This window comes from Gobio gobio (genome assembly GCF_949357685.1).
Source record: "Gobio gobio genome assembly, chromosome: 25".
Lineage (NCBI taxonomy): Eukaryota > Metazoa > Chordata > Actinopteri > Cypriniformes > Gobionidae > Gobio > Gobio gobio.
Window position 1 is genome coordinate 27,232,329 of NC_137121.1, and position 22,964 is coordinate 27,255,292.

A 22,964-nucleotide genomic window follows, 5' to 3' on the forward strand; every position below is an offset into this window, starting at 1 on the left:
CACGCAATTGCAAACTTATATCACGCAATTCTGGAAAACAAACAAACAAACAAACAGAACAGGCTACTTGAGACCGGTCTTAAAGGGATAGTTCACCCAAATTTTTTAATTATACCATAATTTACTCACCCTCAAGCCATCCTAGGTGTATGACTTTCTTCTTTCAAACTAAATATACAATCGGAGTTATTAAAACAATGTCCTGGCTAATCCAAGCTTTATAATGGCAGTGAATCACAGCCTAAAATTTTATGCACAAGAAAGTGCATCCATCCATAAGAGTAGGCTAATCCACACGGCTCCGGGGGTTTGTGTAAGAAAAATATCCATATTTAAAACTTTATAAAGTATATCTATAGCTTCTGCCAGACCGCCTTGCCTTCTGTTGCCTATTCAACTTACGAAGAAAGTGTAACGCCTCTCGCAGTTCAAAACACTTACGCTATACGACCAATGTCACCGCCATGCCAGTTACACTTTTTTCGAAGTCTTTTTTTTGTAAGACTCTGGATTTTGTGTCAAGACCGGTCAAGACCACAACTGCTGGGATAATACTAAATTGCCGGTACATTGTCAGATTTATTATCATTATTAATGTGATTAGAATGAAAACTTATTGCTTCAGATGCAATCAACAACTTATTTCTAATTTGATTTATTTATTGTGCCAGTTCAGAAATTAATGAAGGATTGTGTCAAAAATGTCACCAAAATGAATACATAGGCTCACAAAATTCAAGAAATTGTTGCAAAAATGTATGAGATGAGAGCAAGAGCAAGAGAGCTGTTTTCACAAATTTGAGCATGGCTGCAAACATGATATTGCTTTTAAACAAACATTCAGTAAACATTTTTTTTAAAATTTCTCAACATTATTTATGTATTTGTAATTTACCAATTCAGATGCATCTTCTGTACAACCTCTGCTGTGCAAAGATGAATTTTGTTGAATTTCAGTTGATTGGTATAATAGCTATAGTTTCTTATTCTAATTATTAAAAATAAGTAATTTCTCAGGCGGTAATATGGATCTTTATGAATTTAAGGGGTGCTGGAACCCTGCCTTGGTCTTGGTTTTGGTCTTGTGTTGGCCTCAACCCCTCAAAGTCTTGGTCTTGTTTTGGTCTCAACACACATTGGTCTTGGTCTCAACTTGATCTCGGATTAGATGGTCTTGAACACTACCGCCACTAAATAAAAAATAAATAAGGTAATTGTGATTTATTTTTTTTAAAATCTCACAATTCTGACTTTTTTTTCTAGTTTGGTTTAGTTTATTTGCACAAATATAAAATATATAGGCCTACAATAAAAACGAGAACATACAATCCAAATACTGTGCAGGGAGAGACAAAACCCCCAAAGGGACTTATCTAAAGCCTCACCTTAACAACAAAGAAAAATAAATAAATTACAGTAACAAATATATAAATGTATATTAGTTAATTATAAGGTAATTACAACATATATCAAAAACCAAAAAATAATGTACACTAGAAATAAACCCTATAGAGTACGTAAAATACATTAAAAGAAAAAAAGAACGTTACAAGGCAGCAATAAAATGATCCTTTATATCTTTTGTAACATATTACAGATAATGACTAAAGTCAGAATATAAACTCCCAATTCGGACATTTTTTTTTTCAAAATTGTGAGGTTACATCTCACCATTTTGTTCAAAATAATATGTTCAGAAGAGTCGGTTATTCGAGAATCACACTACAATTTGCTATGTACTGTTTTGATTCACTAAAAAAAATGCTCATAAGGGTCATTTGAATAGTCTGGTCTCGCTTATGTTTGTTCTGCAGCTCGCAGGGATAGCAGTACAAATGTCTTGCTACAACTTATGGGTAAAATATGGGTTATTGTTTTTTTTTCTGTTATCATTATTTTGGACATTAATATTGATTTTGTCGATTAAGCTGTCCAGGAAATGCTAGTCTCAGCCATGGTGCGAGGAACAGCAGGCCAATATTTACACTCCACCCAAAAAGGAAAATTCTCTCTTTTTTCCCCCTTTTGCCATTCCAGAAGTATATGACTTTCTTCAGATAAACAAAGATTTTTTGAAAAATAACCTCAACGTAAGTTTAGGATTTATCATTTGAATTATATTTAACACTGTTAGTTAACAGTGAATTAAATTAAATGTATTCTTTTGGTTCAGGTAAGCCTGTAGTTGGAATATCAAATGTTATACATTACTGAACAAAGATATAAACAATTAAATTAAGTTTAAAATGGAAAATAAATACACTTTCTAAAGTGTCAGGTTACCATAATATTTAAACAGTAGTGTGGCAGGACTGGTTTCGGTTGTAATTTCCAGTCATATCTGTACGTTTTCTAGCTGCACGTCACAGAGTGTAGCCTATTTCATGAGCAAGAAGGAAGCTGTTCAGCACTTAAACAACTATGATATTTAACTCTTCCTTAAGATTGTATTTGAATATTTTACATTTGACTTTATGTTTCTTCCTCCTCCAGTTGATCCTCACATGAGGTGTGCGCCTAGTTCTGTAAGGGCATATGCAGAAACCGTTTTGTGTATTATTGAGGTGTGGCAGGTTTCTAACATTTCTCTCCATACTGAAGGAACACTTTGAGGAGAGCTGTCAGAGTGGCCTGGCCTTTGTTTCCAACTGTTTTTGCATTCCAGCACAAGACAATGACTTAATTGTTTAATACCGAAGAACTGGACAAGGCAGCCTAACAGGAGAACTGGAACTGAGAGTCGAGGGTGAGAAAGGCAAGTTCAGTTATTGTGTATTTCATCATCTTGTCTAGTTTCAGCTGTCCAACAAGTTCAAGTTAAATGCTGAATATAGGCCTGTATCAATATGTTTTAGTTGTCACGCAAGTCAGACTGAACTCATTATGTAAATAAAAGAACACATATTGGGAGTATTTCTCATACTGGACAACACTGGATGACATAATGTGAATGGGAACATAAGTGAAAAAGAGGGAACTCTTTTATAATTTAATATATAATATAATATAATGTAATATAATATAATATAATAAACGAGTTTGACTGCTTTCTCCCTGTGTTGGCGTCGGTTTCCTCTGGATGATCTGGTGAACTGGAGACACTAAATTGTGAGTGAGTGTGAATATTTGTGTGTGTTCTGTGATGGACATCCAGGGTGTTTCCTTGCCTATGGCCTGAGACGGGATAGGCTTTAGCATCCCATAGGACAAACGGTTTGGAAATTGAATCTTTATGTTTTAAACTACAACCGAGGAGTCAAAAGCCAAACTGAACTAATTCTACAACAGTGTCACTATAATGCACCGTTTTATAATGACGCTCACTTATTTTATGTTGTACATTTTCTCAATGCTCACTTTTGTGTGCCACTTTCAAGTGTACCTGTAGATTGGTTTGGTTTATGTCATTTTCAGACGTAGTGGTGAATTTTTGGGTTACACTTTAGAATAATGTTCCATCATTAACGGATTACTACACAGGAACAAATGAGTAACACATTATTATGCATTATTAACACTCTAACTAACTACTATCAAGAAACTGATTAACGGATTAGTAGTAAAAGTGCTCAGTTGAATGTGGTAGTTCACTACTATTTATTCATACCTTTCAGGAGACTATAAGAACTATACAGGTTCATAATTAATGTGAATAATGCATAATTCATTCTAAAGTGAAAAACATGATAACTGAAATTATAAACTTTTGTGATTTTTGTAAGGTTTTGGATGGTAATTCCTTCCGATGGATTTGGTAAGACTTGAGTCATCACTAGTGGGAAAGTCTCACGTAGCCAGACCTTCAGATTGACGGCAGAAGGTCTGGACTCTATCACAGCTTTCATTGGTCACGGACCACCTAGTCTCAGCTTTAGACGGCACGTCCACGGACCGTTGGCTGAACGTCTGATGCATATGACACACTTATCTGGAAACACTTCAGGAGTTTCGAAGTCGTCATCTGATTGGTTGAATTCTACAGGATGTCCGCAAGACGAGTGTGTTGTGTTGTTTAACGCTCCGCCTGGAAACAAATGCCGTGACGCCTAACTCCCTCGTGGAAGAAGAACGCCGTTGTGTCTACAACTGTGACAATGAGCGCTTACCAGGACCAACTAAACACTGGATTTTCAAAAGTATGCGAAGTTTGACGTTCTTGAATGAATAATTTATAGATTCACATCACACCGGTCTGTTATTGCAGGGACAATGACTTTACATGTTCACGCCCATAAACAAGACGTGGAACAAAGCTTCATTGGTAAAGGACCGCCCGACATGTAACGCAACCAATCACAGTTCGTTTTGTTTTGCATAATTTTGAAAATCCAGCATTTAGTTGATCCTAGTAAGCGCTCATTGTCACAGTTATAAACACGACAGCGTTCTTCTTGGCGTCACTGCATTTGTTTCCAGGCGGACCGTTAAACAATGAAACACACAACCAATCAGATGACGACTTTTGAAACTCCTGAAGTGTTTCCAGATAAGTGTGCCATATGCATCAGACGTTAAGCCAACGGTCCGTGTTCTTGACGTCTGAGACTGAGACTACTAGTGGGTTACAATGATCTGCACTTTAGAATACTGATCCAAAATAGTTAATAATTCCTTCTGAAGGATGTAGTAACACTTGAGTCATTACCAGTGGGATACAATGACCTTCACTTTAGAATTAATTATACATTATTCACATTAATTATGAACCTCTATATAGTAGTTCTTAATAGTCCTCTGGGAGGTATGAAAAAATAGTAGTAATTGATTAGCTAATAATGAACTACCTTATTCAACTTAGCGCTATTACTTACTAATTTTGTAATAAGTTCTTGTTAGTTAATAGTAGTTACTAGATGTTAGTATGTTACCCATTTGTTCCTGTTATTCATTAATGACGGAACGGTATTCTAAAATGTTACCGAATTTTGTTATTGTTCTGCACTATTTATCTTTGTAAATGGGACAAGCAGCTTGGAAAAAAGGTGGATGGATGATACAATATAATACGGATGCACTTCTTTCCCTTTGTCTTTTTGTGAAATTTAATTTTGTGTCTTTACTCCCTCTGTATCTTTCTCCCTCCTTATGTTGTAGTGTCTCTCTCTCGTTCGTATTTTCATCACTGTCATAAAAAGATTTACAATGTCATAAAAAGTCATTAAATATGTAGGCAGCTCTTTAAAGACAAAAGGCTAGAAAACACTGAACTGTATGAATAGCAGAAGACTGAACTGAGATAAACAACAGACCATATGATTAAAGCCTCAATAGTTGTTTCTTTTGATCAGTAAATGGCACATTATAATGGCTCTTTCCTGAGCTGATCCAGTTCCAGCAGTGGGCAGTGACTTCCTTCCCCTCTCTGTGGCTGGTATACAGTGGACCGCTCATTCACCCAGTTTAGGAATGTGTTCATACCATTCAGAATATTAATCTTTACGTTTTATACGACAACCAAGGAGTCAAGATCCAAACTGAACTCATTCTACAACAGTGAGTGTAAGACTCTTTTTTTATATTCTGATTCACTTTTTCTTTATGCTCAGTTTGAAGCTATTGTGTGCTGCTATAATTATACCTGTAGATTAGTTTTGTTTAGGTCATTTTCAGATATAGTGTATATTGTTGTTGTTCTGCACTATTTACTCTTATTTCTTTTAAGGTATGATAAGAATTTCTCTCGAAACTGGGACTTGTACTACTTTATTACTTTGCTGTGGTATTGGAACAGTCTTGATGGTGACAATGTTGAAATAGAACAGCAAATGTTTTTGACTGTGTTCTCAAGGCAGTGTTGTTCCATTTTTATTACTGTTTCACTGAAAAAGAATGTTATCTGTACACTTTACGCACACCCAGTTTTAATGGACCGCAGGCGGCTGTCAACACTAGGTTGTTTAACTTTGGCGGTGACGAAATGCTCTTTTTGTCAGGCAATCGAGAGTTGAATGAGTTACTATATAGGCCTATATATATATATATATATATATACACTGAACAAAATTATAAACGCAACACTTTTGTTTTTGCCCCCATTTTTCATGAGCTGAACTTAGAAAGATCTAAGACTTTTTCTATGTACACAAAAGGCCTAATTTTCTCAAATATTGTTCACAAATCTGTATAAATCTGTGTTAGTGAGCACTTCTCCTTTGCCGAGATAATCCATCCACCTCACAGGTGTGGCATATCAAGATGCTGATTAGACAGCATGATTATTGCACAGGTGTGCCTTAGGCTGGCCACAATAAAAGGCCACTCTAAAATGTGCATTTTATATACCATATAAATTAATATGTTTATTTATATACACACTAGGGATGCAACAATACAGTTAGTCCACAGTTCAATACATACCTCGGTTTTTAACCACGGTTTTCGGTTCGGTTCGGTTCTGATGGCTTGTCACATCAGTTTTTTTCTATTCTATTTTAAGCGACAGGAACAGCAAGAGGTTAAGGAGAAAAAATACTATTTTTTTAATTTCTTCATTTTTTTTACTTTATTTTACTTAAAAAGAAAAACCTTACTTAAACTTAAAACTTTACTTAAAAACCCTTGTACACATTCCTAGTGTATTGTAAAATATACAATAAATATATATAAAGATTTACACCGGCAGCTCAGAGCTGTACAGCAGCATTAAAGTATGAAATCGAATGAATAAATGTAAAATTAAAACACTACATAGACTTCACTATAAAATATACATGATTCTTATTAAAGCTACTGTATTAAAGTTTTTCAGTCAAGAGCATTGAGTGATTTTCTCTTTGTCTTTTGTTGTTGTATTAACATTAAAGGGATAGTTCACTCAAAAATGAAAATTCTGTCATCAAGAAATGAATATAGGTTTGGAACAATATTAGAGTGAGTAAATAATGACATAATTTTAGAGGTGAACTGTCCCTTTAAGGACAGCGTGTTCACGTGTTCAACTTTAAGGACAGCGCGCTGTTGTAAATGTAAGACCTCTACACATCTAATCTACAGACACACGCCGATTTTACTTTCACTTTAGACATAACCTACTGTGTTTATGTAAACCTTGTTTGTATTTGACACAGTATTAGCGAAGTAAGACGACTTAGTCCAGTAATCGCGTGTTTGACGGGCGTTTAGTGCGCGCGCTCGGAAAAGCGCATGTTTAACCGGCAAGGCTGTAAAACGCATGCAAATAATGAGCTTTCGTGATTGTGAATAACTATAGTGTTCCGTGAGTGTAACTCCACCACTAACGTGTGATGTGAATGTATGTCGCGTGGTTCAGTATATTGGGATGGAGTCAAATTATAGAATTTGTAGAAATAATTCATTAAATGCAAAACCGAAAAACCGCAATTCACAAGCGCGTATTGAACCGTGAAGGCCGTACCGAACGGTTCAATATTATATTGAGAATTGTGGCATCCCTAATACACACAGTCATGAGAAAAAGACAAAGACACCCTTTTGAATTCTATGGTTTTATGTATCAGGACATAAAAAAATCATCTGTTCATTGGCAGGTTTTAAAATTAGGCAAATACAACCTCAGATTAACAACAAAATCAACAACATATTATACCGGGTCAAGGTTTATCTAACAAAAATAAAGCCAAAATGGAGAATCCATGTGTGAAAAACTAAGCACACCCTTACTGCTTCCATAGGAATTAAGAGGGTAAGTAGCAGTCAGGGGCTGCTAATCAAATGTTTTTGATTAACTGAACATCAGCAAGTGTGATCTCCTCTATACAAGCATAAGTTTTGGCAGTTTGCTGGTCTGGAGCATGCCGGTGTGTGTTGACACAATGCCAAGAAGGAAAGACATCAGAAATGATGTTAGAGAGTGTTGCTGCCATCAATCTTGGAAGGGTTATACAGCCATTTCCAAACAATTTGAAGTCCACTCTACAGTGAGGAAGATTTTTTTGACAATTGTCAATCTTCCCAGGTGTGGACGTCCCAGCAAATTCACCCCAAGGTCAGACCATGCAATGCTCAGAGAAATCGCAAAACACCCAAGAACTACACCCCAGACTCTACAAGCCTCAGTTAACATGATAAATGTTAAAGTTCATGGCAGTACAATTGGAAAAAGACAGGACAAGTATGGCATGTTTGGAAGGGTTGCCAGGAGAAAGCTTCTTCTCTCTAAAAAGAACATGACAGCACGGCTTAGGTTGCATCTGAACAAACCACTAGCCCAGTCAAAGCCCAGACCTCAACCCGACTGAAATGCTGTGGTGGGACCTTAAGAGATAAACAAATGCCCACAAACCTCAATGAAGTGAAGCAATGTTGTAAAGAAGAGCAGGCCAAAATTCCTCCACAACGATGTGAAAGACTGATACTGTCCTACAGAAAATGATTACTTCAAGATACTTCTACTAAAGGTGGCTCTAAATCAATTGAATCATAGGGTGTACTTAGATTAAGTTTCCATTTTACCTTTAATAATGACACAGTGTAATATGTCATGTGTTGCTGTTCATCTGAGGTTTTTTTAACCTAATTTTAAGACCTGCTTTTTTAAAAATTATGTCCTGATATGTAAAACGATAGAATTCAAATGGGTGTACTTTCTTTTTCACATGTGATATAGTATACTTACCCCGGTTTCACAGACAAGGCTTAAGCTATTCTTAGACTAAAATACATGCTTGAGTTGTTTATTAAAATATGTCAGTGCCATTGTTTTTTTTCTTCTTCTGAGGCACGTTTATAAAAGCTACTTAAATGCCCTAATTGAACTACACCGTAAAATTCAACAGTGATAACTAACACTTTTTAGTTAACTTTACTTTAATTGTAAACATCTAGTAATCTGTACTATTTACATACTATTCCTTGTTTGCTCAGAAAACCCAAGTTAAGATTAATTGATTGGTTTGAGTGCCATTTTGTCAAGCAAAAAAAAAAACTGCACAAAAACTCACCATTATGGTGAATAGTGTTCACTTTGGTTGGGCACTTGAAACATTCATATTATTCGCTCTGAGCACAATATGGCGACCGTTGACGTTCGAACTTTTGTGTGTGGGCCAGTACTTCCGGTGAAAACTTCCGGTGATTTGACAGCGAGAGCGGAAGACGCGAGAGTGAGAGACAACAGCGACAGAGTTCTGTCGTAACTCTGACATAACTCTGTTCCTATTGATGCAGAGATGCAACAAGAAATCATAGTTTTCAAAGGAAGAGAAGTAATAAATAGGTTGCTTTTAAAAGTTGACCTAGCTTCTGACTGAATAATTAACTATTTAGTCAGAAATTAAGACACCTTTTAAAATTAACCTATGTAATGTTTCCCTTTATGTCGTATAATGATCGTTTAATATGAACAATATCTTGCAGTTGATCATATTTGAGTCACACACAGGCTTCAAAGTAATCGCATCACTGCAGCTGCTGAAAATCCGGTTTCTTTAGAAACAGGCAGTTATGAGACGCTCGCATAGGACTGCGCATGTGCGTTAGCTTTGGCTAGGCTAAAAATGCTGATTTTTTTGTCATGATTCAAGCGTTTAGAAGCAAAATTTATGAGTTTCAAAGATTTTCAAAGATGGCCACAGAGTGAAATGACTTGTCTTAAAGGGACTTTGACTAAGGCTTAATCCTGGCTTAGTCTAAGCCCTGTCTGTGAAACCGGGCCTTAGTATACTAAAACCTTACGTTGAAACTGGACCCCCCCCCCCTTGTTTTAAGTTGTCGTGTCATGTTATTTTATTAAAAGAATAGTTCACTCCAAACATAAAATTCTGCCATTATTTACTCATCCTCATATTATTTCAAACTTTTATGAGTTTCTCATGGAACACAATAGGAGAATAGGAGCAGAATGTTTTTTTGGTCCTTTTTGGAGCTTGACAGCCACAGTCTCTAAATTCTTTCACTTTAATTTCCTATAATGCCTAATTTTATATTTCCTATGGGTTTGGAATGATATACTGACAAAACTTCAATTTTTTGGTGAACTATCCCTTTCATTTTTGAGTCAACAATTCTTTTAAGGCCGACTAAAATGTTGCAATACCATTTTAACCAGTAGGGGGCGTCACAAAACAAGGTTACTAACTCAAACCATAACTTTTCAAAACTCTTGCAAGCCACCCACTTACTTTATTATATGTATTTCCAGTGACCCATCGGTCTCATCCATTTCACCATGACACCAAGACCGTCTATAAAACCAACTAAAACACATCACACCAACACCACAACAGCTGCTCCGGGGTTCCTGTCTTCTCTCCTGGATAGGATTCCTTGTGAGTATATCATATCAGCACCTGCTCCACGGGCCCCTATCTAATTCCACACCTTGCGCACATTTCTTGCTTCTCAGTTTTCACTTGCTACAAGTTTAACTTGCTATCCCAAGTCTCCTGGCCGTGGTCTCGCCTCATCCTTCAGATGTGTTTCATGGTGCTATACTGGACCACTGCTTTGCTGCTGTGATGTAAGATGGGATATTGTTGTTTTTTGTCACAACAGTGCCAAGATGGGCCATCTATGCTATATTTGCCGCCATCATCCTGCTCATTCTTATCTGCATGATATGCTGCTGTGTGAAATGCTGCTGCAAAGGGAAAAAGAAGAGGAAGAAGAAGCTGGACCAGAAGATCAGTATGAAAGGGATCTCAGGAACTACAACCGCAGCACTGGTGAGAGATGGATCGTCCATGCTTACATTTTTCTTCTAGTCAGTAATGAGTTTAAATGGAGACTGAGCAAAAGACCCTAGTAATCTCACTCGTCTCCACATGAGTTTCAGAAGAGAACTCAGAATGTCACAAGCTCTACTTAGTTTTTCCAAGAAACCAAAGTCATTTAAAGTCAAAGATAGTAACCTAAATATTTCTTCTCAAATACTTCCATGCTTTTAACTACTTTTATTGCTCTATAATCTTACACTATATCAATTTATCACTTGTGCCTGTTTTTATTTCTCCCAAGAGATGTTAAAGGTCCCATGGCATGGCATTTTTCTATTATTTTATAGTGTTTTCTGAGGTGTACTTATATTATTAGTATGATTTTTACATCATAAAATGTCATAATTTAGAAATAAAAGGCATTTTGTCTATACTTATGTTTGCCCTCTGGCTGAATGCCCTGCTTCAAGAGGCGTGTCTGCTGTGAGACTTCAGTAAAAACGCCCACTGTTGTGATTGGCTAACATCTTTGCATTTTAAATGAGCGGAGGGGGCGTGGTTTAACGAGGCACGAGCAGGCACGAGTCTGCCAGAGAGACGGATGGACCTGTGTTCACTTCTCATCAGTTCTCTCAGCATGTCTCAGTTCAGGGTGAACTGTTGTAGTTACTAGCATATACTTCAGGTTATTAGTTTATTTCTAGTCGGAGGGGCTGTCACTCATGTCAGAAAGTTAGTAACTTTAGTAAATTATGGATCAGCGCTGACTCGAGACGCGAACCGTTTAGAACGATTCAGTCCGATTTGGTGAACTGGTTCGGTTCACTAAAAAGAACCGATTCAAAAGAATGATTCGTTCGCGAACCGGACATCACGGACCAGAGACGAAGCGATTGCTAACAAAGTTATTTATAGTAACTACTGAGTTATGAGAGCACTGTCAGTCAGCGCGAGTTTATTGTGTTTGTATCTGAGAGTTCTGAATAAACACGAGTCCCAGTCACACCGAGTCCTCTTCATCATTATTACCAACTTTGTAACACATGCAATGTACCATTACAGCGAGATGAACGAGTTAGTAAGTGTTGAGTATAGCATTATTTCTAGATATGTTCCAATCATATGAATAGCGTCATTGACGCGCATTGAGTAACGTTACACAGCGCAAACAAAGACACAACAGCTGTAATCGAATGTAATCCAGTTTATTGTGGGGGAAGCTTGCTAGCCTAGCCGGATACCCTCACGCTTACCCCCCTTCTGCTTAATCTCACGCCGCGTTTGGTGCCTCCGCTGTGGGCCAGATGCAGTACTGGGGTCGGGGATGTTGGAGGCCGAGCTTCGGCGTGCGTGAAGTTTATCTCTAAAGATGTGACTGCTGATGTTAAACAGAAAAGACTGTATGCACATTTTAGAACAGATAGACGCGACAAGGACGTACAAAAACACTGACTCACAAGATAGAAAACACGAAAACACCTTCTGTCGGGAGAGAGAGAAGCCGCTGCGTGTCCACAAATAATAAATAATAAGCTACACATAAGAAATCAATGATCACAGATCAGAAGGAACTGAAGAAAGACTTCTGTTTTCATTTGTACATCCAAACACTGAGAAACTGCCAGTGTTCACTCGTTCACAAGTAACGTTAATGATCTCGAGTGTTTGCATGGGTGTGGCAGATTCTCTGGGCGGAGGAAAGGGAGGAAACTGTTCCTGCTTGGACGTCAAACCAGGAGACTTCAGGATTGGCTAGTCTGGCCTGTCATTTTCTCAAAGGCAGAGAGAGACAGCCAGAACTCGGGTTTACACCGATCAACATTTCTATCCACTTGGGGACAATATTCAGGCTAGGGGAACTCATATTAATGTTGAAATGCCTCATAAAATGAAAATTTCATGCCATGGGACCTTTAAAGGTAATTTCTGTGGCAAAAACAGGTTTCCTCAAACACTCCAGTCATTTGCTATTGGTTGGAAAACCATAGTCCCGCCTCCAAACTCACGCTGCTACTGTTGCTATGTGAGGTTAATCAAAAGGTCTATAATAACACAGCATAATACCTGGAAAACACTGTCTATTCCCATTCATGTCAAAATGGGATTATATCACCTTTACATGAAAAATCTGAGACAAAGTTGATATTTAACTCTTTCCCCACCAGTTTTTTGAAAGTTGCCAGCCACCGCCAGCCTTTTGATTTTTAGAACACGTTCATAATGTGTTATTTTACATGTACATAAGCAATGGTTCTATTGCTTGTTTCTGCTTTCTTCCCGCCTGTGTTTTGATCCAGATATTCTGGAAGATTGATATTCCATATATTTCAAAATATGTGTAATAGCACCCCCTGGCGTATAACAGTCAAAACATGGATTGCTGGAAATTTTTGTCAATTGCGGGAAAGTGTTGTGTCATAAATGACTGAAAATACCCTCAATGGCGAGATAATTGATAAAGAGATAAATTAAAACATATCTGAGAGCTCCTTTTTAAATGTGTGAAAATCAGCATTGTGTACTGACAGGTCCAGCTTGAGACAGAGGATGTGGAGTATGGATCAGCGGACCAGCAGAGGGGAAAACTGCAGTATTCACTGGAGTTTAACGCATCCAGATCAGAGGTAAATGCATCACTTTTACTGACTTTTACAGACTTCATACTTCCTGCCTTCACTAATTAACTTTCATTCACCTAGTTCAGGGGTGTCCACCTAGTCCACCTAGTTCAGGGGTGACCTGTTCCTGGAGGTCTGCTGTCCTGCAGAGTTTAGCTCCAAGTACCTCAACACACTTTCCTGGAAGTTTCTAGTATGCCTAAGACCTTGATTGGCTGGTTCAGGTGTGTTTCTTTGGGATTGGAGCTAAACTCTGCAGGACAGTGGCCCTCCAGGAACAGGGTTGGATACCCCTAGTTTATACATCTGATCATTCCAAAAAGGAACCTTAATCAACCTTATATTTTATTTTCTTACCAAAGTAGCCATTATTTATCTTAATTTTTCTTGCTCTGCTTGCTCAAGACACTATCAATGAGGTGCATATTGTGATACTTTTCCAGTCCATCCAATTAAAAAATGTTTAGCAAAGAAAACCAGTTTAGTCCGTTTATACAGTATTAGTAGGCCTATTAGTTCTATTTACTATAAAGTCTGCATGAACCGGAAATTGTGATCAACTTTATTTCAATATTGTGACATATTTCTGAGTGAAACAGAATACTGAATGAAGTAAAATAAAGGGGATACAGAAACACCATCCCAGAGGGGAAGAAATTCAGATTTTGACAAGATTACAGAGACTATGGATTCTATGGATTATTTGCACTATTTGTATCTTCACCAGAAGACTATAATGAACACTAACAAAGAAACTAAGCTTTTAAATTCACTTTAGATAAAACCTTTAAGATCATAAACCTACATGTACTGTACCATTTCTTACCAGCTGGCTGTAGGAATAAAAGAAGCTGCCGCTTTGAAAGCGATGGATTCAGGAGGGACATCTGACCCTTATGTGAAAGTCTACATCTTTCCCAACAAGTCCAAAACATTTGAGACCAAAGTCTTCAGGAAAACCCTTAACCCTGTGTTCAATGAAAATTTCAAATATCAGGTAAACCATGAAGCATATTAAATCATTGACTATCATATGGTCATAGATTTGTGTGGGGGAAAACCACATGAATATTCTGTTGTCAGCTCAAACAATGACCTGAGGCTCGTTCAAGGTCATTAAAGTGGAGTTGTTAAATGTACAGCCTCTTTTGTACCACTTTCGTAGATCCCACAGAAGGAACTGACTGAGTCGACACTGGTGATGCAAGTCTATGACTTTAACAGATTCTCCAAACACGACATCATCGGGGAGATCAGACTGAATCTGTCCACAGTGGACTGGAATCATGTGATTGAGGAGTGGAGAGATTTAAGCGAAGCTTCCAAAAATGAGGTTCGGTTCAGTACTCCAATCCACATATGCTGTCAAGTTCAATATCATGTGGCTAGTTCACATAAATTATTTTCATATGCATTGCAAAGTGTCATCCTCTACTAAAGGGAAATGAGTTGGGGGTCCCAGAAAGTTGTTTTGCCCCTTCTTTTTCTTTTGCTGTGGTATGGCTAATACACTGAATGTTTGTTTCCATCCATCACATCACCATAGAACATAGTCCCACTTGAGCAACCTTATGTTAAGTGTCCTACCCAATGGCACAATGGTGATATGCATCCACCCTTGTTCAGAGCAGTTGATTGGTTGGGACAGGACACCCTAAGTCTACGATTTGGCACTCAGTTCTTGACATGACCCCATGCACGCCAATAGGCTCAGAGCTAAGACCACCCTCTATGTTTCTGCTAGTTTAACTGCATCTTTCATCTTGTGTCCATATTACAGCAAGAGCATCTAGGAGAGATCTGCTTTTCTCTTCGTTATGTCCCAACTAGTAGTAAACTCACTGTGATCATACTGGAAGCCAAGAACCTGAAGAAGATGGACCAGGGAGGCTCTTCAGGTGAGATACTCACATACTAAAATGTCCAACATCCTCAAAAGTCTAATCACTCCTGACAGAAACAAACCTTCTCAAACACTTTTGCAAACTCCAAAAATGTACCTATACAGTTACAATGAAATGCTGAAATGAAACTAATGCCATTAAAACTCCAACTTTTATTAGTTTTCACACAAATTATGATTACAGGGGCAGATTATTGGTTAATAAAGACTTTATTTTCATGTGGTTCCTCGCACAATACTACCTTTATGACCTCAAACACATTTACCATAGTGCATTATTTGTAAACTAATACATTTTCATGTCTGCATCATATAATTAGCTCCCTTTGTATGGTTTTCTGATTTAGTAAACTTGCTCAGTAGCTCACCTGGTACAGCATTACACTTGCAAGTCACAATAAAAGAGCTCAAAGTCTTGAAGAAGTTAAATAAAATGTCACGGTTGCTTCAGCAAATGGTTTATTTAATAAAAAAAAAAGTATTAACACTATCGGTTAGGGTTCAGTGGTTTAGTTAACATCTTTGAGCACTTCTCTTCTGGGCATTTCATTTCTGAACTGCTGCAATACGTACAACAACTGATGTAATAAAACATTGCCAGATTCATGCTCATTTGTTTCTGATAAACCTGAAGACTCTTTTACCGCCACTTACTAGACAATTTGCTTTGAAAGTGCCATGAAACATTTTTCCAAAGATGAAAAATTGTCATTCTTTGTTTTTACAGCTATAGAGTATGTTTAACATATAAACTGATCCCCTGTAGTCATCTTTGATCACCAAAATTACATATTTAAACGCTTTTTCCTGTGAAAAAAAAAGACTCATGCCTTAAAATAGCTTGAATGTAACTTTACACCCTTGCTTCATTTAGTATACATGGATCTATGAATATGCAAATAACCCCCACCTCAAGTCGATGTTTCAGAATAGCAATGCGTTCTATGTATCGCTCTCTACAACGTCAGACACATAATGGTAATTAATATTATTAGACTTTTGCTTGAATTACATTATCAAACAGCTAATAATGTGTTGCTAATGTTACACAAACCATGTTCCCGTTCGCCATCTCAGAGTCAGATAGTGGCCTTATAAAAGTCAGTATCCTTAGAAACGGCAGTGGAGAAAGGCATAAAGTTCATCATAACATCGTAATATACATCATATATATAATTCACCCACTATATTGCTAAATGTATGGATTTATCATGTCAAGAGAAAAATATACCGGGATAACCTGGCTTCTCTTCACAGCAGTCATTGGCTGTGTCCGAAACCGCCCCCCTGTACCCTTAAATAGGGCACTAGGACAGCCATTTGTAGTGGTGTCCGAAATCATAGTGGACGTTATCAAGTGCACTTATTCAATCCCACATTGCACGGCAATAACTAGTGTAAAACTGATGTACGTTCAATGGCTAATACCCGTAATGCACCGTGAGAGTCGCAGGCCGAACGAATTCCCGAGTGTGAGCAGAAGATGGCGCTCACAGTTGAATCATCCATCCATCAATTTTCTCAACCGCTGATCCAATGTGGCTACTGTGTAATATCATACATTCCTTATTGATTATTAAGTTGTTTAATTAAGGTTTATACATGCTAAGCATATTAAAAACATCACATGAAATTATAAACAACATTAAAAACTTGATTTTCACCACAGGGGGTCTAAATAGTTCTGTCTTTTTGTTCTTTAGACCCTTATGTGAAAGTTCAATTGGTTCTAGATAAGAAGAAGTGGAAGAAGAAGAAAACATCAGTGAAGAAACGAACATTGAATCCATACTTCAATGAATCTTTCACTTTTGAAGTGTCGTTTGAACAGATTCAGGTGAGTGATACCTAGAGATTGGTTGCTTAGATGAATCAAGGGTCCAAAATCTGGACTCATTGTACGGACCCCTAAAGGGACATGGTGATGGGAAAGAAAACAGATGGAAGGACATTTTTATTTTTATTCGCTGGCAAACTTTTGAGTTCCTCAGAGAAACTTTACGCTTGCTCGCAAAACTTCATTCTTTGCAAGCAAATGCAACGTTTCCTGGGCACAAAAGTTTTGAAAAAGTGAACGCAAAAGCATACAAAAATTCTCATATATTTTTCATTTCCATGTCTGTACCATATCATTTTGGTAAATTTTCTATTGAGGTGGAAAAAACGAGAAAAAAACAACTAGGATTGTAATGTCAGAATGTCATTCTTACATTGTGATTTCAACCACGTCAGACTACTTTAGCATTGTCACTTCGTGGGTGTTCATTTTTGACCTTGGATGGAGTGATTGATGAATTTTTCAGTCTGTTTTCCCTTTGCTCTGTGTATAGTTGTTTATTTGACTCATTATTCCTCATACAGAAAGTCCAGCTGGTCATCTCAGTGTGGGATCATGACAAAATGAGCAGAAATGATGCGATTGGCAAGATCTATCTGGGCTGTGATGCTACAGGAAACCAGCTGCGTCATTGGGCGGATATGCTATCCAACCCACGCAAACCTGTGGCTCAATGGCACACGTTACTATCTGCTGAACAGGTGGACACAACGCTGGCCTTGAAGCACACGCTAAAGATCCCATTTACAAGCAAAAACTTCTGAGAAATATCTACTAACATGACAAATTGTTCACAATCAGAAGTTTTTTTATGTTTTCAATGCCAGGACTATGGACCAATAAGAAAAAAAAATCTGATTTCTTGCCATTCCTTTTCATTTATTTATATTGTATTCATATTGTTTAAGTGGAACATTCAATTTCCTTCATTGTCAGTATTTTGGAAGAACCAGAATAGCATGAGAAGTAACTAAAAGTAGCACTCAAGAGCGCAAGTTTGATTTTGACATTGGTGATTTTCATGTCCTTTCAATTTCATGTATTCTAAAGCCTTTATTTGTAGATATAGTAGCCAACTCACTCATAACTCATAACATAATTTTGATTATGTAAACCTACACAACAACATTAATTTAGCTTTCTGTACTTTATGATAGAATATCTAAACAAGCATACATCCATAGAGGCCCTGATATACTCATTGTGAAGTAATTTTTTGTTCTTCGTTTAGGGGTAAAACGAAGTTCGAAATACGGGAGCAATGATATACTGTTAGCGAACCCGAACATCCTGATGCCAATATGTCAATATCTGCTGCCCGCTTTCCTCTCAATAACAAATGAAACACAACAAAATTGAGAAAACAGCAAGCACTTTTTCTAATAGAGCTTAAGAAAAGCATCTGATCAGAAAAAACCTAGATATGTTTGCACAAGCTCTGCGATTTGGCACTCTAGTAAAGTGCACGTCACGTTTATTTATAGCACTTTATTCAATAGATTGCTTAAAATCAAGCAGCTTTACCTTATTAAACATGAAAAACAGTTTGTCAGTGTTTTGTTTCTCCAAAAGTACATTATTTTCTACTATAAAAGCAGCTCTCCAGTGTGTTCATGTTTTTACTCACGGATGTCTGACCTCCACGGACTTAAAATGAGAAATGAAGTGGAAAAGATTTTATCTTGAAAGAAGGCGGAGCCTCAGAGCCACACCTGTAATCCACACGGACCAATGATAGTACAAAGGTTTCTAACAGCCGTAGCAAACTTTTCCGGAAAATTCCCTTTGGCAAGCTGTTTCGAACTCCAAACGAAGTTAGTTTTGGCCTGATTTTTTTGATTTTATGTTACATCAGTTCATCCTTCGATTTCGCTTGAAGTATATCGGGGCCTTAAGTGGGAGACAAACTTTATTCAGGGACTTCAATCTGTCAATTCTGTAATGTTATAAGCGTGTATGCAGAGGCAGGGTGTGAATTACACGGTGTTTTCCGGCAGTCAGAGCCAATCAAGTCGGCATGAAATGGAAGTTATGATAGTCTTTTCTTCCTTATTGTGACTTTTATCTGAGTGAAACGGCTTCTCGTACAAGACAAAATGTAGGACAGGACTTGATTTTGTCCATTGTTGGGAATTATTTGGCTGGTTAAATGGTTGTGGTTTGCTATTGGTGGATCTCATGTGAGTGACAGGTTGCCCCGCCCTCACACCAGTAAATACATCATCAGAGAAGAGAAGGGATGAGCTAAAAGAGGGAGGGGAAGTTATTTTTATTAAATTTTTATTTTCGCATTAATTAAAAAATAATGATGTGCACAGTAAAATCAGTTTTATTAAACACTGCAATATTCCATAAAAAAATAAGAATCATCAACTTTTGATTTCGTGATGACTTTAATGATGCTGTACATAACTTTATTTTAATATGAAAAATGAATGACCAATGATAACTCTGAAAGAAAATGTGACTGGGAGTGTAGGCTACTGCTATACGAACACAAAATTCACATGCATCTGATTGATAGATAAACTGCACTCTCTTATTTCAGCGTTGTTTCATTCAGTTTAACATTAAGTTAAAGTTAAAGAGGGTGAACTTTATCATTTAACTGAACTGTGCATATGTTTCAAACACTTACCTTATGTTCTTACTCAGTCCAAGCATTAAATGTGCATCCTTAAAAGAGCACAGTTTTCTTACATACACTATATTGCCAAAATTTTTGGGACGTCTGCCTTTACATGAACTTTAGTGACATCCCATTCTTAATCCGTAGGGTTTAATAGGGATTTGGCCCACCCTTTGCTGCTATAATAGCTTCAGCTCTTCTGGGAAGGCTTTCCACAAGGTTTAGGAGTGTGTTTATGGGAATTTTTGACCATTCTTCTAGAAGCGTATTTGTGAGGTCAGGCACTGATGTTGAACGAGAAGGCCTGACTCGCAGTCTCCGCTCTTATTCATCCCAAAGGTGTTTTATCGGGTTGAGGTCAGGACTCTGTGCAGGCCAGTCAAGTTCCTTTACACCAAACTCACTCATCCATGTCTTTATGGACCTTGCTTTGTGCACTGGTGCGCAGTCATGTTGGAAAAGGAAGGGGCCATCCCCAAACTGTTCCCACAAATTTGGGGGCATGAAATTGTCCAAAATGTCTTGGTATTCTGAAGCATTAAGAGTTCCTTTCACTGGAACTAAGGGGCCAAGCCCAAACCCTGAAAAACAACAGCGCAGCATGCGCTGACCCCGCTCTGTGATTTTGCGTGGCCTACCACTTCGTGGCTGAGTTGACGTTATTCCCAATTGTTTCCACTTTGTTATAACACCACTAACAGTTTCACAAATGGACTTATTGCAGGTGGCAACCTATCACGGTACCACGCTTGAATTCACTGAGCTCCTGAGAGCGACCCATTTCTTTCATAAATGTTTGTTGAAGCGTCTGCATGCCTAGTGATTGATTTTATACACCTCTGGCTATGGAAGTGATTGGAACACCTGAATTCAATGAGGGGTGTCCCAATACTTTTGGTATTATAGTGTATTTACTTTGACTTCTTAGGTAATGTCAATGACCCACAACAGTGGTTGCATATAAATATATTTGAATTGTTTGGTCAAACTTACTGCTAGGGACAATTCAGAAGTCGCTGGATATTAAAGGGAGAGTCCCTAGCGTCCCTATAATTCTACACCATTGCATTAAAGTGCTGAGGTTTAAAAAAGCAGACGAAAGACAGATGTATCAGGTTTGGCGTGTTCACACACATGTACACTCATGTTGATTTCTCTTGTGACTACAGTAAGCACAAGATAAGGGTGTGTGTATTAGGCTGTCAGCACACTTGTGGGCCAATTACAGCGTTTTAATGAGGTTTCTTCCTTTGAGCAAGTTTACAGAATGCTAAAGGCTGGAGATCTCATTAGTTGCTTTCGTACACTCACCTTTTAAACACAGGTACACTTTGAAATGCAGAATTCAGAATCTCATCGACAAGGACACTGGAAAATGGTTTAGGGGACATTTTGTAACTTCCTCAACTTGTTCTTTAAAATGTGTTGTGTTTTAAAACGTAAACATGAATAAAAAAATCAAATATTACATGAATAAAATGTTTGTTTTTGAATGTAAAAAAACTCATTATGTGTTGTTGTGCAGTTGCTACGTTGTTTTGAATTGTGGTGTTGAGGTTTTTTTTTACTGGCCCAGGTAAAAAAAAGTAATAATATTCTGGTCCCTGTGTATTATAAATATAAAAATATCTGTGTATTTAAAATGTATTTGAAAATTAACAAAAACGTTTTATACTAGGCTACACTGTAAAAATGATATGAAATTAAACACGATTCAACTCATTATTTTAAAGTCAGTTTAATGTAATTTCAGTTTAAATGACTTGTACAAGTTGATTGTACTTAATTTATGGCAGAAACTTTTTATTTATATATTTTTTTATTTTTACAGTGTACCGTTCAACTGTTTTGGGCCAGTTTTTTTTATTTATTTATTTTTTTTTAGAAATAATACTTTTATTCACAAAGTATGTGTCAAAAGCACCAGTAAAGGCATTTATAATGTTACAAAGGATTTCTGTTTCAAACAATCACCGTTCTTTTCAATTTTCTACTAATCAACGAATAAAAAAAGAATCACGGTTTCCAAAAAAATATGAAGCAGCACAACTGTTTTTAACATTGATAATAAATGTTTCTTGATTTCTGAGAAGGATCATGTGACACTGAAGACTGGAGTAATGATGCTGAAAATTCAGCTTTGATCACAGGGATAAATTATATTTGAAAATATATTCAAACAGAAAACAGCTATCCTAAACTGTAATATTTTACATTATTATTGTTTTTACTGTACTTTTGATCAAATAGATGCAGCCTTGGTGAACTTAATATTTGTGTACATTATAACCCTTATCATTTTACTGATTCTGTTTTAAAGCAAAGTTGATTGTAAAAATATATTTTCTTTCACAGCCTGAGCCACTCGAATCGCCCTCGAAAGGAACAATATAAACCACACTTACATCTGATTTAGGAACAGTTTCCATTATCCATTTCCCATAACCTCCATAAAGGAAACCACACAGCAGGTTTATGATCAGCAAAGATGGTAAAGCTGTTGACATGACCTTTGGAGTCTTTACTACTAGAGATCATAGTGCAGCTTTGATCTCCGATCAAAGGAATATTCCTACTAGTTTACCATGCTGTGCAGAAAATATATTGTCACAGGATTACAGAAATGGGGATAATGTGAGAAATGTAATCAAGTAATGAGTAAAGTAACGTATTACTTTTAAATGTACAACAAAATATCTGAGTTGCTTTTTTTCCAATAAGTAATGCCTCTCCTATAGATGAAATTAACTAATTTAATAATCTGTGCAAAAAAAGTGCAAATAGCATGCTGTTAGCAAGTGCTAGTATTCGCACTAGCTCCACCTAACAATGCCTGGTTGGGCCAAACAAGATAAAAAAATGCATAATTCAATGATTTCAGCGGTGCAATCAGTAAAGCGTAAGGCTTAAGGTTTTGATGCGGTCGACTCGGGTTCGAATCCGCCTTTTGCCGAGCTAGCTCTTCTCCCTTTTCTAAACAATTCTGAGGTGCAAATAGGATGTATCTGTCAAAATAAAGTATAAATTGTATGTAATTACTATACATATACATATTGCAAAGAACTGCTACTAATTGTAAATAGAAAATATCACTATTTTCACTATTTTCACTAGCCTGACTAGCCAGACCCACATCAAGATGTTGGGTCTGGGAACTCACCATTGACAGGGCTCAATCCGAGGGGCGGGATAAACGGTTGTCTTTCAAATTCCCTCTGCACGCAATTGGATAGCGCCATGATCGCCACAACCAACCAGAGCAAAGAAGAAGGTGAAGCCAAGCTAACGTTAGTTGATAGACTTTCGCCGTATCCGGTCGGCAAAACTTGGAACATATCTTCTT

The 22,964-nt window shown here is 37.2% G+C and overlaps 1 protein-coding gene across 3 annotated transcripts; it reads left to right on the plus strand.

Moving 5' to 3' along the window:
• The first annotated feature begins 2,561 nt into the window (after positions 1-2,561).
• syt8 (synaptotagmin VIII) lies at positions 2,562-21,117 on the plus strand. 3 transcript variants are annotated; one of them, XM_079809629.1, is made up of 9 exons: positions 2,562-2,755; positions 10,121-10,247; positions 10,474-10,643; positions 13,163-13,258; positions 14,082-14,249; positions 14,418-14,585; positions 15,033-15,150; positions 16,859-16,992; positions 17,517-21,117. In XM_079809629.1, exons 2-9 carry the CDS (start codon positions 10,148-10,150, stop codon positions 17,754-17,756), a joined length of 1,194 nt encoding a protein of 397 aa, XP_079665755.1. In that variant the 5' UTR covers positions 2,562-2,755; positions 10,121-10,147; the 3' UTR covers positions 17,757-21,117. The 3 variants fall into 3 exon arrangements, with proteins under 3 accessions (XP_079665755.1, XP_079665756.1, XP_079665757.1); XM_079809630.1 differs by lacking the exon at positions 2,562-2,755 and adding an exon at positions 5,386-5,493; XM_079809631.1 differs by lacking the exon at positions 2,562-2,755 and adding an exon at positions 5,394-5,499.
• Positions 21,118-22,964: the final 1,847 nt, after the last annotated feature.